The sequence below is a fragment of the Aquarana catesbeiana genome, linkage group LG03 (assembly GCF_042186555.1).
Source record: "Aquarana catesbeiana isolate 2022-GZ linkage group LG03, ASM4218655v1, whole genome shotgun sequence".
Classification (NCBI taxonomy): domain Eukaryota; kingdom Metazoa; phylum Chordata; class Amphibia; order Anura; family Ranidae; genus Aquarana; species Aquarana catesbeiana.
In genome coordinates, this window is record NC_133326.1 from 237,967,086 (window position 1) to 237,981,276 (window position 14,191).

Sequence of the window (14,191 nt, forward strand, 5' to 3'; positions counted from 1 at the left end):
TCCCCACTGTATGCAAACCCTAGATCTCATCTCTGTCTATTTCTAAACATATCTATTAGCTAGTGAGATTGTTGATTATATTAAAGAAACAATAGGTACACCAAACCAAAGGTAACATTTGCATATAATTCAGCTACCTTTATGTCTGGAGTTATTGTTGTGGCATGTGGTTTTCACTAAAAGTAACTGCTGATTGTGTATTCCTAAAGGACAATTTATCAGAATTAGACACAATTGTTCTATTCTCCAAGACTTTGATAAGGAGGTACGTTCCATGGAGGATCAATTCAGAGAGAGGTTATAATAAATCATCCATTAGTAGAGCTTGACTGAAGGTTAAAAACATGTCTAAAAGTGATCTGCTGGTAATTTCCCTCCATAATAATAACCGTCACCACAAGAGTATATCCCATCATTGTACTATGGGAGAGGCCCAACCTGTGGTCTTTTCAACACTTTACAACATTGAATTTCAGGAAATTAGATTCATTGTGAAAGATTACTTACCTATTTTCCACGGTGTTATTGCATACAAATCTATATTGAGTTGTGGGACAAGATTCGTGGCTAGGAAGGCTCCCATGTTAGGCCATATGCTTCCACCTAGTTTATTCACCTTTGTTCCCCATACTGGGACTTGGTTCCAAACCACTGGTGTCTATAAGTGTAATGCCCCCAGATGTGCAAGCTACAAGTATACTTGTGTGGTTACTTCATGCAGTAATGGAAGTTCTTTTTCTATCAGTTAGTCAATTATCACACTAGGCATGTGGTATATATTATCACACTTTGTTAGGTACAATATGTGGTTCAGACAACTAGCTGTCTGTGTGATTGGATGCGGGATCATATTTTATAATATAAACATGCACAAAAATACGAATGTTGCCAATAACTTCATTCATTTCCACGCTTCAGATCTATATTCTGTTAATCAGTGAGAGGGCTGGTAAACCCAAAAGGGGAGGTGATCAGTGTTCAGCCTTCAATAAAAGGGAGGTGTACTGGGTCCTTAAACAAAATACCAAGAGGTTTGAGTCATGAGTGAGCTATCACTCATTTTTTACAAGTCGCTTTATGTTGCTTTCCTTATTATCTACATATTTGTCTCCCCCCCCCTCCCCCTTCCCCTTTCATTTCATTAACCCACATTCATATGTACTTTATCACTCTTATGCCCCTTGTCTTATGGTTTTACCCACACCAATAATAATATTAATAATATCTGGAACCATTCACATGCTTACAAACATACCCCTAGTGTTTTGATATGGATATTGCAGTCACTACACTACTGCTTAAAAATCATTTAAAAATAGTTTTCACATATTCATTTTTTATTTTTATTTTTGTTTCAACCATGTTTTTACCATTTGAGTAATAAAATGATGTTTATAGGCAGGGCCGGAACAAGCGATGGGCAGAAGGGGTGCCACAAGTTCCTTCTACTATAAGGCTGACAGGAGTAGAGACAGCTGTGCTCTCTCTCGCCTTCTTCCTCATAAGCTTACACATAAAGAAGGGGGTGCAATTTGGCATCTTTGCCCTGGGCACTGGATGATGTTGTCCCGGCACTGTTTATAGGTCTTGGTGCATTCGTTGTGGTTAAAACTCTTTTTCTTTTTGTCATTGTGATTCCGGTCTCAAGCATTGGGTTCCCATGTGTTTTGAATGATTTCTCATCCATTTGGGGTGTATACATTTTTTTCATTCTGGGGGGTGTATCGTGTGTATGGCTCTTTTTGGCTGTATGGGACCATATATAGTAGTTTAGCTTGCCCATATTGCATATCACAAATTGTTGTCCTGCATGCTGGTCATCCCATTGCTCAATGGCGCTGTAGTTCTTATCATCCTTGCTGGATAACGTTTCTTTATGGCTGATGATGCTATGTAACCACGGGTTATATAGGGTTCTCCCACATACTGCCTCCACGATTAAGCCCACAAGGGTGTAAAACGTGACTGAGGGACCTCTGCTGCATGTGGAAAGCAGAGCTGAAGCCATCTCACACTACTTGGTTCATTTTGGTCACAGTGAGTCGGTGTCCTTAGTGTGATCAGCAGCTATTTTTTTTGCCGATTGTGTATTGTTTCATTCATTCGTATGTGCAAAACCTTGCCAAGTTTTTTTAATTAATTATTTACTACAAATTACATTTTCTTATATGCACTAGGATATCAACATTAATCTGATAATATACTTGATGTATATATTTGTATACATTATTTTTGTGAAGTTTTATATTGTTGATGTTTATAGTGGCAGTACCATTTTAGGTTTTTCAATATTCATTGATCCAGAAAACAAGCCAAGAACCTTGTCGATGCTACCCCAGTATTGACACTACCTAAAAATGAATTCACACATCATCTAATGGGAAGGACAGCATTAGAGTATATAGAAATAAAAATGCTGTTGTGGTTTATGCAATTGCAGACTTATAGCTTTGATACATTTAATTGACTGTGATATGTCTTAGTATCACAAATGTATTTAAATGTATTTATTTATTTAATTCAACAGTTATCAACATATCTCCTCAGGTTTTGAATACATTTTAACTTTTGTTTGAAGAATTAAGTCCAAAATGGGGACTGGGGCTTCTAAGAACCATTCAGTGGAGGAACAAAGTGTGAGAGACAATATGGATAGATCCACTGTGGTACAAAATGATTCAGCGCCCATCCTTACTGATACTACTGCAATTAGATCACAGATTGAACAGCTGAAAACGGAGGATGAGGAAGTTTCAGAAGACATTGAACAAATGCTGCAGCCTTTTCAAACACAAAATGATGTTGAACAGGTACACTTTATAAACTTTTTTACACAGCAGTAACAATGGTAAATATTTTAATAAAACACGTAATTTGTAATTTTAAAAAAATGTAAATACTCATACAGTAATCACAGTAAAATATTAATTACAATAGTGGTCCTTTAACCCAGTGTCTTTCAACTCCAGTCCTCAAGGCACCCCAACAGGTCATGTTTTCAGGCTCTCTATTATTTTGCACATTTGATCAGTCTCACTACCTTAATAATTACCACAGCTGTTTCATCTGAAGAAAATCCTGAAAACATGACCTGTTGGGGCGCCTTGAGGACTGGAGTTGAGAAACACTGCTTTAACCACTTCAATACCTGCCACTTTTACCCCCTTCCTGCCCAGGCCAATTTTCAGCTTTCAGCGCTGTCGCATTTTGAATGACAATTATGCGGTGATGCAACACTGTACCCAAACTAAATTTTTTATATTTTTGTTCACGCAACTAGAGCTTTCTATTGGTGGTATTTAATCATCACTGGGTTTTTTACTTTTTGCTAAATAAACAAAAAAGGACTTAACAATTTGAAAAAAAAATATGCATTTTTCTTAGTTTCTGTTATACAATTTTGCAAATAAATAATCGTTCTTCAAAAATTTAGGTCAAAGTGTATTCTGCTTTTGGTGAAAATAACCCCAATCAGTGTATATTATTAAGGCCTCATGCACACAAGACGCTGTTAAACTCGTGTTCAGAGGCAGTTGGACACTTTTTTCAACTACCCCTGAACCCATTCAATGTTATCCTATGTGTCCATGTACACAGTCTCGTTTTTTGGCGTTTTTAGGCAGTTGCGTTTTACCTCGTTTTTCCAGAAGCAAAAAAATGGGTTCAGACGTTTTCCACGTTTCAGACGCCAAACGCGGCTAAACGCCAGTGCTGCGTTTGCATTTATAAGTATTTTTTACAACCCAACTTTGGGGCCCCGTATCTCGGGGCCCCTTGGTGCTAGGAACCCCAAATTTGGTATGCAAACACAGTGGAAGCACTACAACATATCCAAATTTGGGGTTCCTAGCACAAAGTGGCCCCAAGATATGGGGCCCCAAATTCGGGCCACAAAATGTAATTCTCTGCTGCAGAAGTGCTTGACATTTTGCGACCCAACTTTGGGGCCCCATATCTCGGGGCCACTTAGTGCTAGGAACCCCAAATTCGGATAGGTTGTAGTACTAATTCCACTTTTTTGGGGTTCCTAGCACCAAGTGGCTCTGAGATACGGGGCCCAAAGTTGGGTTGCAAAATGTCATTCTCTGCTCTGCAGACGCTTCTAGACACAAACACGGCTAAACGGGGCATGCAAACGTGGCAAAACGGGCATTTCTAAACGCCGGTTTCAGCTTTTAAATACATGTGTTCAACAGAGTTTGCACCGGCGTCTCGTGTGCATGAGGCCTAATGCCCTGTACACACGGTCGGACTTTGTTCGGACATTCCGACAACAAAATCCTAGGATTTTTTCAGAGGGATGTTGGCTCAAACTTGTCTTGCATACACACGGTCACACAAAGTTGTCGGAAAATCCGATCGTTCTAAACGCGGTGACGTAAAACACGTACGTCAGGACTATAAACGGGGCAGTGGCCAATAGCTTTCATCTCTTTATTTATTCTGAGCATGCGTGGCACTTTGTCCGTCGGATTTGTGTACACACGATCGGAATTTCCGACAACGGATTTTGATGTCGGAAAATTTTATATCCTGCTCTCAAACTTTGTGTGTCGGAAAATCCAATGGAAAATGTCCGATGGAGCCCACACACGGTCGGAATTTCCGACAACACGCTCCGATCGGACATTTTCCATCGGAAAATCCGACCGTGTGTACGGGGCATTAGTCTGTATGAAAGTTATAGAGTCCACAAACTATAGAGATACAAAAAACACAGTCACTTCCAACGCTAATAGGTCCTCCAAGGTGTGGAGTAACAGATATCAAATAAAATGGTGCTGTGAAAGGTATATAATGGTATCCAAAACTGGGTGGATGCTGTCTTCCTCAGATGGGGTAATCCAAAAGGAACTACAAGAAAAACAGAAATGGAAGGCGCGCACACCTAGTGCATTACCAAACATAATTTAATAATAAAAATGTTTTATATAAAAGTGGGTGATCCTGCTAACGTCTGTCGGGGTTTTTCCCCCGTTCCTGGCAATTCTGAAGCTTCCCATCGGGTGATCCTAGTGTGTGTGTTTTTTTTTGTTTTTTTTGGACACCTCTGAGTGCCCAATTCCCCCCGCAGCCACTTGAGGCATGTAGAGGTGAGACATGGATTGACCCAATTATCAATCCTGCATCCGCTTTTGCTTATGTGTTCCAACACTTGTATTCATCTGACTAAATATAAATGAATGTGCAATATATCATGGATTCAAATGAATCATCGTTATTTATTTATTCATTTGTGTATTTATGATGGAGTTTTTTGTTTTGTTTTTTGATTCTGTTGTTTTTTCATTGTTGCAACTATGTGTGTGTGTGTGTGTGTGTGTATGTATATATGCATGTATATATGTATTTGTTTCATTTTTTACATTTTTTTTTTCCTTTTCCCACCCCCTTGAGGGCATGGCTCTTTTTGACACACAATTTTCAATTCCACCATTCCCTATAAAAGCGCTTGCCCATGGTGTACGAGACTAGCCTAGCTCTGAGGAAGGGGGTGTGCCCCTGAAACGCGCTAGCTGTACCCCGTGTTCTGTGCATTTCCATGCATTGTTTTTATGGCCTTTTGTCAGTTGCATTTTGTGAGTACCCACTTTTATATGAAACATTTTTATTATTAAATTATCACTGGTAATGCACTAGGTGTGCGTGCCTTCCATTTCTGTTTTTCTTGTAGTTCCACAAACTATGGTATATATCTGAAATTTGATCAATCCTGATGTACTGACAGCCTCTCATTTCTTGAGGCCCGAAAATGCCAGGACAGTACAAATATCCCCCAAATTACCCCTTTTTGTAAAATAGACAGTCCAAGGTATTTTAGTAAGAGTCATGGCGAGTTTTTTAAATTTGTATACTGAAATTTTTTGCCATATTTTTGGGGAAAATAAAAAAATTAAAAAAAATATTTTCACAATTTCCTTTTCTTTTTTACATACTGTCATCAGTGCAGTACAGCGTTATCATACACTGTATGGCAGTGTGGCAGTGATCAGGGACACTGACTGGTGACAGCACGAAAACATTTTTTTATTTTTTTATTTTAAAAAATGTTAATTTTTTTTTATTACATTCCTTTCTTTTAAGTTTTTTTTTTTTTAACACACTGTGACCAGAGCAATATAATGTTACCTTAATAACATGGTACTACTCTAAAGAAGTGATCAGGATTTTTTATTTTTTTACACATTATGATTGATTATAGCAGTACATTACATTGCTATAAGCAAGCATTTTACTAAATGAAATTGATTTATTCAGTTAGTTTTGTTTTGATTAGCTGTGATTGGTCAGAGTTAATCACATGGTACAGATGGGATGTGATTGACTCTGTCTGTACTAGAGCTGCACGATTCTGGATAAAATGAGAATCACAAATTTTTTGCTTAGCATATCACGATTCTCTCACAATTCTTGCGGCATAAAATCATCTTTCACATTATACAAAAAAATTGGGCTAACTTTACGGTTTTTTTTTTTTTATAATTCATTGATGTGTGTTTTTTCCCCAAGAATTGCTTTTGAAAGGCCGCTGCGCAAATACAGTGTGACATAAAATATTGCAATGACCACTATTTTATTCTCTAGGGTCTATGCTAAAAAAATACATATAATGTTTGGGGGTTCTAAGTAATTTTCTAGCAAAAAATACTGATTTTAACTTGTAAGCAACAAGTGTTAAAAAAGGTTTAGTCTTTAAGTGGTTAAACTGACCTCATTTACAGACCGAAGTTCTTCCCTTTGAGCTTTAAAATAACTAAAAGATACTTTGTATCTCTTCTCTTCTCTATTTCTCAGCGCTGAGAAATCTTGATAAACATTTGTTGGCTTTTTTTTTGACAGCTCGGCTCTGCACTGTTTACATAGAATCGCAGAAATGGCTGATTAGGATCGGGAGGGGGTTGAATCGAGATCGCAATTTTTTAACGATTAATCATGCAGCTCTTGTGTAAAAGACAATTAGCGCCACCTCCCTAAAGTGTTATGTGCTATAAACAAACTATAAAGTTTACTAATTAGTACTCCACAGCTGCTGTACACTTCCAGTGAATTCACCTCACCATACAACATATTAAACATACAACATATTAAATAAAAATATCTATCTTCTATATCATCCACCACTGTGCAAATCTTGTCTTCAGCAGATTATGTGCACACCTTCACCAGCCGTTATACCTGCTCACCTCATACATTAGTCAGAAAGATTCAAAACAATTCCTTTCTTTCTTTCGGCTATGGTCTCATCTCTTCCACATCCGACCAGGTACTCTGTATCCATGTTCCAATCAGTAGCCTCCCAGGGGGGATCACAAGAAAGATCTCTCATATATACTGCCCCACTGCTTCCCTCCTTCCCTCCACACCAGCGTTGTTATTCGGTATTCCTAATATGGATATGGCTCCACATTCATGCAACAATAAATAGAGGATACATAGTGCTCTCCATTTGCAACATATTATTAAAATGACAATTAAAAAACACTTACAAGATATTCAGTTAAAACCAGCTCTGTACACTACAAATGCATCCATCCGCCTGCTCACCACTGTGGCTGCATGGCATCACAGGCTCAGCTCCTCCCCTCTTAACGCATATCGCCCTCTGATTGGGCTTTCTCAATAGATGGGCATTCCGGTGAAGGTGTGCAAATAATCTGCTGTAGACACAATTTACACAGTGGTGGATGATATATGATTGAGAAGTCACAATAATTCAATGCAGAAAAGTTTCAGCATATGAACTTTAATTGAACCTATTATTATATAGATTGATTGATTGACTTATTTATTTGAATATAATTTGATATCACTGGATATTTCACAAGATAGATTAATAGCGCTGCACTTATATTTTTCATTTTATTTTATAATCGTACAGCTCTTGTCTGTACCGACCTGGGGGTGTCATTAACTTTATATTGACACCCCCAGCGGTTTGCATAGGGCAGTGTGAACTTCCTGCAAGTGACATGCAATGCAGGAACCTGCACTGGAACCTCGCTGGTTCCCCCATCGCATATGTATGATCCCAGCCTTACTCAACATAGACAACACAAGATCACAACAATGAACAGAACAAGACACAATTACGCAACAAAATGACTAATAGCAATTAGCACCCATAAAACAAATAAAAACTATACTCTAATATACCATCCATACAATTACAACATAGAATAAATGGTGTAAATAAATGCAGCACTCAAATAATTAAAATGATCCCATATGTTTCAAAAAGTATAAATAAAGAATCAAGTGAATAATAATCAATGATGTAGTCAAAAACTGTAGTGAGTGTGACGTAGTATTACACCATATACATAGTGCAAGAAAAAATGTCCTTTAAAACGTTGACAGATAATAAAGTTCATTAGAAAACAAAGCTAATCAGCAGTGTGGGAACCTCCACCTTGGTGTTCTTGCCTCCACCAAACATAAAGAGTGCAAACTCAACAGAACCAATTGCTGTGTAACATATAGAACAACAAAATGAGTTCATTACTCTCTGTTCCTCCTCTCAAGGGGCATATACAGAATTCTCTGGATATAAATATTCTTCCAACTTTCGACATGGATTTCAGAGGGAAAACACATTCTCATCCAGTAGTCCGCAAAATTAAAATGCTGCCAAACAAAGAAAAGAATGGCGGCTGGACCTCAGGCGTATCACAGTAGTTCATAACATCCACATACAGTATCTCACAAAAGTGACTACACCCATTTGTAAATATTGTATTCTATCTTTTCATGTGACAACACTGAAGAAATGACACTTTGCTACAATGTAAAGTAGTGAGTGTACAGCTTGTATAACAATGTAAATCTGCTGTCCCCTCAAAATAACTCAACACACAGCCATTAATGTCTAAACAGCTGGCAACAAAAGTGAGTACACCCCTAAGTGAAAATGTCCAAATTAGGCCCAAAGTGTCAATATTTTGTGTGGCCACCATTATTTTCCAGCACTGCCTTAACCCTCTTGGGCATGGAGTTCACCAGAGCTTCACAGGTTGCCACTAGAGTCCTCTTCTACTCCTCCATGACGACATCACAGAGCTGGTGTATGTTGGAGACCTTGCACTCCTCCCCCTTGCATTTGAGGATGCCCCACAGATGCTCAAAAGGGTTTAGGTATGGAGACATGCTTGGCCAGTCCATCACCTTTAACCTCAGCTTCTTTAGCATTGCAGCGGTCGTCTTGGAGGTGTGTTTGGGGTCGTTATCATGTTAGAAAACTTCCCTGCAGCCCAGTCTCCAAAGGGAGGGGATCATGCTCGGCTTCAGTATGTCACAGTACATGTTGGCATTCATGGTTCCCTCAATGAACTGTAGCTCCCCAGTGTCGGCAGCACTCATGCAGCCCCAGATCATGACACCCCCACCACCAAGCTTGACTGTAGGCAAGACACACTTGTCTTTGTACTCCTCACCTGGTTGCCGCCACACACGCTTGACACCATCTGAACCAAATAAGTTTATCTTGGTCTCATCAGACCACAGGACATGGTTCCAGTAATCCATGTCCTTAGTCTGCTTGTCTTCAGCAAACTGTTTGCGGGCTTTCTTGTGCATTATCTTTAGAAGAGGCTTCCTTCTGGGATGACAGCCATGCAGACCAATTTGATGCAGTATGCGGCGTATGGTCTGAGCACTGACAGGCTGACCCCCCACTCCTTCAACCTCTGCAGCAATGTTGGCTGCACTCATATGTCTATTTCCCAAAGACAACCTCCGTATTTGACGCTGAGCACGTGCACTCATCTTCTTTGGTCGACCATGGTGAGGCCTGTTCTGAGTGAACCTGTCCTGTTAAACCGCTATATAGTCTTGGCCACCGTGCTGCAGCTCAGTTTCAGGGTTTTGGCAATCTTCTTATAGCCTAGGCCATCTTTATGTAGAGCAACAATTCTTTTTTCAGATCCTCAGAGAGTTCTTTGTCATGAGGTGCCATGTTGAACTTCCAGTGACCAATTTTTTTAATCAAAACTTTTTTTATTTTGCTGATGCAGAAAGTAATCATACAAATACAATACAAATTGCAATAAGGCTGAATACAGTCACAATCCGTCAGAAGTATACAAAGCATATCTTCAAACATAGCCATATATGTTGCTCTGCACCATTCCATAGCTATTCAAGTAAACTTTTAGCACTATGGTTAAACAACTTATGTATTAAAACACTGTTTTTTTCTTTCTTTTTGCTATCGGATATTACTTAACAAGGGTTTAACGTACCAAACATAAAACCATGAACTGTGTTCCTTTCCCCTCTCCTTTCAACCCCTCCCTCCATTTGCTTCACATTTTTCTAAATTAAATTCGTAACAGTCTATCCATTACAAGTTGTGGGGGGTGAGAGCTGGATCAGACAGCCATGGCTCCCAGACCATTTCAAATTTGTTCACATTTGTTCTCTAATTAATAGTGAGTTCACATATCCAATCCATTGTTTCCCCGTTAGTACAGTAGGCACCATCCAGTGTCTCCCTATGAGTTTTCTAGCCAGATGTAGTACTCTAGTAAGCATAGTGTACATTCCCCTCCGGTACATCTCCTCATCGATCGTGCCCAATAGACACACCAGAGGGGTGGAGGACACTGGTACCTGCGCCAACCGGGATACGGTCTGTATGACCTTAGTCCAATATCTATTGAGCTTTGGGCACCGCCACAGCATGTGAATGAGGTCCCCCTGATGTATTTTACATTTTGGGCATAGGGGTGTATCCCTCAGGCCCCATGCAAACAGTTTCATTGGCATCCGACAGGTTCTATGAAGAATAAACAGCTGCGACAACCTATGGGAGGCCGAAATGGAGACAATAGGGATTGATTCCAATGCCATGTCCCATTGGTCATCATCAATCTCTCCAATATCTGTGGTCCATTCAGCTCTACACTTTAAGGAAGCGTGGTTCTGATTGGAGGACAACAATGCTTAATAAATTGTAGAAATCAGTCCCCTTCTGACGGTCACATGTAGTAGTTCCCTTAGAAGCGGGGAGGAGGACACCGACAGGGAAGTTACCCGACCCTGGGCCTGTAGGGCGTGTCGGAGTTGTAAATACTGAAAGAAGCATCTAGTGGGGAGTGTGAATTCCGAGCAAAGTTGTGGAAAAGATTTCAATACATTTCCTACCTATACTTGGGAGAAGAACCAGATTCCCTTACGTTTCCATAAGGTGAATCCCTCTAGTTTATTGAGTTCTGGATATCTTGGGTTATCCCATAAAGGGGTACATCCCAAGGGGCCTGCGACCTTTAGTGCATCCCTAACTGCCCCCCACACTTTCCTAAGGAGACCCGTTAGGACCACTAGACGTACTATGAGAACGTCTAAGAAATCATCACTCTCCCACCCCGTAAACTGCTGCATCTGAGAGGTCAAAAAATATAGCTTGGGATGCGGTACCGCTAGACCTCCTCTATCTTTACTATATTGTAGGGTATTTAAACTGATTCTGGCTCCCTTCCGCTTCCAAATGTGATCTCGCATCTGCGTATCTATTCTCTTGAACCATTTGTTAGAAATCCACATAGGAGAATTCTGAGTGACATACAATAATTGCGGGGCTCAAATCATTTTTATTAAATTTACTCTCCCTACAACTGACAGGGGAAGCTTACACCAGTTAAGGGACTTTTCTCTTTGTTTATCTAATAAAGGGTTCAAATTTAGTTTGAGGTATTCGGAGGTGTCTGGAGTCACCACTACTCCTAGATATCTAAATGAATCGGCGATAGTAATTTGTCTTGCCTCCTGGGGCATGGGTTTAGTCACAGGATCTAGGGGCATCAGAATAGATTTGGACCAATTTATTGAGAAGCCTGAGAATCCTCCAAACTTGGTTATAAGTGCCATTAGCACCCGCATAAAGTTATTCGTATCCCCTAGGTAAAGTAGGGCATCGTCGGTGTAAAGGGAAATCTTTTCCTCCGAGAGGCCTCCACAGAATCCCACTATTTCAGAAAAACTACGGATTAATATAGCCAAAGGCTCCACTGCGAGAGCAAACAACAGGGGCAACAGCGGACACCCCTGCCGAGTGCCCTTATTTAATGCAAAGGATTGGAAAAGAGTGTTGTTAATGCAGAGTCTCGCCCTAGGAGCCAAATATAGAATCTTCACCCAGTTAACAAACCTTTCACCCAGGCCAAAACGAGCCCAGATCTCCCAAAGGTAGGGCCACTCCACACTATCAAAATCCTTAGCGGCATCCAGAGATAAAATGGCCCTACCTCCAGGATTATCCACTGGGGTTTGCAAGTTCATGAAGAGGCGTCTAATATTATTGGCCGTAGACCTAGTAGGTATAAACCCAGATTGGTATTTGTGCACGAGCCCCCCGATCACTCTGGACAGTCTGTTCGCCAGGACCCATGCCAGGAGTCATCCAAGTTGAAGAGGGATATGGGTCTATACGAATCCGGTAGGAGTTTGTCTTTTCCTGGCTTGGGTATCACTACTATGAGGGCCTCCTGCATACTATCTGATAGACCTGCATGATGTCAGCTCCCATGGTGCAAGTCTCCCCTGTCCCCGATTTAATGGCTAGAATGGAAGCCGTGTCTCTTTGTTCCCTGGCTAAGGCAAGAAGATGGCCCGTGTTCTCACCTTCCTCATAATACTCTTGTTGTAAGAAAAATCTCCCCTTTTCGGCTGCTGATAAGACTACTGAGTTGTATAGTGAGTGGGCCTAAATCCATGCCTCTCTATCCTCTTGGGAAGGGTCTGAGATCATTTTTTGCTCTCTAGTTTGCAGGTCATCCCTGATACTGGATTCCCATTCCCCCGACCTCCTCTTCACACCTGTAATTCCTCTGATCAGGCATCCCCTCAGGAACGCCTTTAGAGAGTCCCAGACAACAGCCGCCCTTGCAGAGCCCCTGTTGAACCGTAGGAACTCCCCCAAGGCACTAGCAATCCCATCCGGTACCGGCAACAGTGCCAGCCAGAACAGATTGATCCTCCAGAGAGGTCTGACATCCTGGGTCACAACATCTATCCGTACCCAAAAGGGAGAATGTTCAGAGAGCAATCGAGGTTCATAAGCTGTATCCAACACCCTCTGCATAAGGGAGACATTGCCCAGGCCCAGGTCTATGCGTGTAAGACCACCATGTGAGGCTGAGCGACATGAGTAGCATTTAACCGGTGGATGTCTCTCCCTCCACACATCCCTCAAACCCAGTTCAGTCAGCAAGGATGCAAATGTGGTTCTACCAGTAGAGTGACCAACTTGCCTGAGGTGTAAGGAAAATCTGTCCAAGTGTGTATCTAGGACATTATTGAAATCCCCTAAAGCGAGGACTGGAACATTGGGATATAAGGCCATGAACTGGGCAAATTTCTTTAGAGGGTCCGAGGAGTATGGGGGAGGGACATACATGGCTGCCACAATACACATAAATCCATTGAGCTTACATAGTAAAAACACAAATCTGACGTCCCCATCAATCCTCTGCTGCAAGCACTCAAAAGAAACCCTCCCAGAGACCAGTACACTAACCCCCCTGAAGTAGGAGGAGTGCACTGAGTGGAACTGAGTAGGGATACCTGCGCGATCACAGCAGACAGATCTAATCAAGCTATAGGTGAGTCTCTTGTAGACAGATCAAGTGTGGTTGCATCCTAGAGAAATATTTGAACATTGTGCTCTGCTTGGTTTTGTCCCCCAGTCCCCTAATATTCCATGATAGGAGCATTAGCCCCCTAGCACCTTGATTCGCAGTTCCCAATCCGTTTTAGAAATAAAGCTAAGGGCCAAGGGGCCCACAATAACCCAGGGTGTCACCAGTCTGCCATTCATATTATATAATAATACCCTTCGCACACAGTAAACATCCCAGCTGGCCCCTGTTACCACAAATATCAATTTACTCACTATTTACTCACAGTTGAGGAGGCTGTAATGCCTGCAAGCTGGGAAGGGAGCCCATCCAGTGATCCCATAACCTCCTCCATCAGCGCTTCCTCAGGATCAGGCATCGGTAGTGATGAGCAGTCTTTTTGGGCCAGATTGATGCCGAAGAGTCGCCGGGCTGCTTCCTTTGCTGTGCGGGGTGGGAGGCCGCCATCATGGCTGGGGGTGTCCGGTGACGTTCGTGAGGCCGGTCCTCGCCTGGACATCATGGGTCCGCAAATATCCACCTCCGTGGATAGCAGGTAGGTAGGGGAGTATAGTAAT

The 14,191-nt window shown here is 41.3% G+C and overlaps 1 protein-coding gene across 2 annotated transcripts in view; it reads left to right on the plus strand.

Annotated features, from left to right (window-relative positions):
* LOC141131986 (uncharacterized) overlaps positions 1 to 14,191 on the plus strand; it is a 181,709-nt gene that overhangs the window by 16,828 nt on the left and 150,690 nt on the right. Inside the window, exon 2 of one of the 2 annotated variants that reach the window (XM_073619889.1) lies at positions 2,528 to 2,810. In XM_073619889.1, the coding sequence (XP_073475990.1) occupies positions 2,592 to 2,810 (219 nt within the window). In that variant the 5' untranslated portion in view covers positions 2,528 to 2,591. The remainder of the gene's footprint in view (positions 1 to 2,527; positions 2,811 to 14,191) is intronic. The other variant, XM_073619890.1, reaches the window with a different exon arrangement.